Source organism: Echinops telfairi, unplaced genomic scaffold (genome assembly GCF_000313985.2).
Source record: "Echinops telfairi isolate 266 unplaced genomic scaffold, ASM31398v2 ScPeMD7_7465;HRSCAF=8503, whole genome shotgun sequence".
NCBI lineage: Eukaryota > Metazoa > Chordata > Mammalia > Afrosoricida > Tenrecidae > Echinops > Echinops telfairi.
Window position 1 is genome coordinate 9,815,266 of NW_022111365.1, and position 2,705 is coordinate 9,817,970.

At 39.3% G+C, this 2,705-nt stretch overlaps 1 protein-coding gene across 1 annotated transcript in view; it reads left to right on the forward strand.

Moving 5' to 3' along the window:
- Positions 1-2,705, forward strand: part of VSTM4 (V-set and transmembrane domain containing 4) — a 152,637-nt gene that overhangs the window by 26,236 nt on the left and 123,696 nt on the right. Inside the window, exon 2 of the mRNA XM_004716254.2 lies at positions 382-780. Coding sequence (XP_004716311.1) covers positions 382-780 — 399 coding nt within the window. The remainder of the gene's footprint in view (positions 1-381; positions 781-2,705) is intronic.

Genomic DNA, 2,705 nt, shown 5'->3' on the forward strand with positions numbered 1-2,705 from the left:
GAAAGCAAATGTTTTGAGAATGATGATCGCAACAGATGTACAAATGTGCTTGACATAATGGATGGATGTATGGATTGTGATAAGAGTTGTATGAGCCCCCAATAAAATGATTTAATAAATAAAAAAAATTAGTCTGGGTCCTGGTGCCAGCATTTGGAATCGATGTAGACCAATTGCCTCCTTTCACCCCTGGAAAACTACATTCTTCTGTCCTCATGGAGGTAGAGTGAGTGCGTGGACATTACGTAGCCTACCTTTCTGTAGTGCAGGCCCTCGGGAACATTTGTGATCTTAGGGTTTCTCAGGCTCCTAAAGAGAAGATGTTTCTATATGGAAAAAGTGGGCAATATTCATGACTTTTCCCTTCCCTTTTCTCTACAGAGGTCTGTGGGGCCCTCAATGTCACTGTGTCTCCAGGGCCTGTGGTGGACTACCTGGAGGGAGAAAATGCTACTCTCTACTGCCACATTACCCAGAAGCGACGGAGAGACAGTCTGCTAGTTGTGCGCTGGCTTTTTGCTCTGTCCGACAGCCAGGAGACCTTGATGATTAAGATGACGAAGCTGAGAGTGGTGCACTACTATGGCAATTACAGTCGTCGTGCCAACAGGCAAAGACTACACCTCCTTGAGGAACAGCGCGGGACCCTGTACAGGCTCTCGGTGTTGACTCTCCAGTCCACGGATCAAGGCCATTACATCTGCAAAGCCCAGGAAATTAGCAAGCACAGAAGTATGTGGATGGCATGGTCCAATGGCTCCTCAGCTACCGAAATGAGAGGTAAGGATCTGGTGCATTCCTTTGGGGAGGATTACCGCTTTTCTTCTCTGTTTACAAGGCAGGCCCTCAGGATCGCTCTGAGGCGGAACATTCTGTTCCATCTGTGGGCCGTGGTCATTGAGTCAGGCCATAGGCATGCAGGATAAATCTTTATGTGGATATAAGAGCAGAGGTGTGTTGTAGACAAGGATGTAAAGTTAGAATAAAGCAAGGTCTAACTTTTATGCTACCCAACCCAGCATCGGCAATAGCTCTTTCATGTCTGAAACTCTGAATTGACTGTGTCCTCACCTCCAAACTAAGACCATGTAGCCTTTTACTCTTTGACTGGGACTTGTGGTAACCCAGGGGAATTGGCCTTAGAATATGTCTCAGGTCTAGGAGGAGTGCAGGCAACTGATCCAAGGCTTAGACTGAGAAATTTACTGGGAAGACGTAGCCCTGCCTTCCTGGATGCAGATCAGAAGGGTGGGCTGCATTTCTATAATGTCTAAGATAGCAATAGCATATTTGAGGGTTATGATTTTTTGTATTACAAGCATTCTATTTTAAAAGACATATCTTGAGAAAGTTTATACTTCCCATTATGCACATCTTTCTTTGTTTTAGACTTGAGTTTTATCAACACAGTTGAAATTAAATTGTGTGATCAAAAGAATTAAAAAATAAAGCTGATAGTAACCAAATATAAGAAGTAATGTCATTTGATAATTTTCATGTAATATAATATTAAAAGTCAAAATGGTATTATTTTGATAAATTTTTAAAAATTAAAAAATTATTTTGGTAAAGATGTACACAAGAAAATATACTTTAATTCAGTAAGTTTTACACATATTGATGCATGACATTGGTTACATTCTTCACCTTGTGTCAATAGACTTGTTATTGCTGTTTTAGTCCTTTTTTAAAATATTAAACTTACTGCCGGAAAACTTCTTTAGAATAACTATTGTCCATTTACTGAAATATATTTTTAAAGTGCAATTCTCAAGGGTGATAACCTTTACTTTTTGAGCTAAATGGTTATATAGTTTAAAGTAGTCTAAAGGTAATGTTTACTTATTTATTTTTGACACCTTATTATCAGTGTATATTTGCTGTGCATAAGATGAGACATGCATGAACAAGATAGGACTTTTGGTGGTTACAAAATCTGTATTATTTTTAGGATTAAGACTGTAGGGTAGGGCAGCAGAGGGGTGGGTGAAGGGAGACACCGGCAATGTAATATGAGATATAATAATAATTTATAAATTATCAAGGGTGCATGGGGGAGATGGGAGGAGGAAAGGAGGGGAAGGGGAAAAAGGAAAATGAGCTGATTCCGGGAACCCAAGAGGAAAGCGAATTTTGGGAGTATGAGGGCAACAAATGTATAGATGTGCTTTACACAGTTGATCTATGTATTGTGATAAATTGTATGAGCCCCAATAAATTGATTTAAAAAAAAAAAGAAAAAAAAAAGAGTGTAGGGTAGAGTCTAGCCTCATTTCAGAGATAGCCAGTAAGACCTCTGTGTGGGCATGGCCTTCTCCTGAGAATTCTGGGAACTGCATGTGTTTTGTGAGTCTGAAGAGGACTTTATAGATTGGTATTGGACATAAGGACTCATATCATACTTATGGGCTGAGATGGTTTCTTAATGTACAAGTACTCTATCTAAAACTCTCTCTTGTACACATATGACTTTCTGTGGATTTGTTTCTCTAGTCAACCCAGACTAAAAAGTAGTTCTTTTATCCTTTTGTAGAGAGACATTCTCTCCTGCCCCAAAAGAACATTAGTGCCCATAGGTAAATATAGTTAGTTCTGTGGTTAAAATGTTGAAATTTAGCTGTGCTGCATATTATATTACTCTTGTGTGTTTGAGTTGGTTCAAACTCATTGTAACTTTATCAGACAGATGAGAACTGTCCATGGTT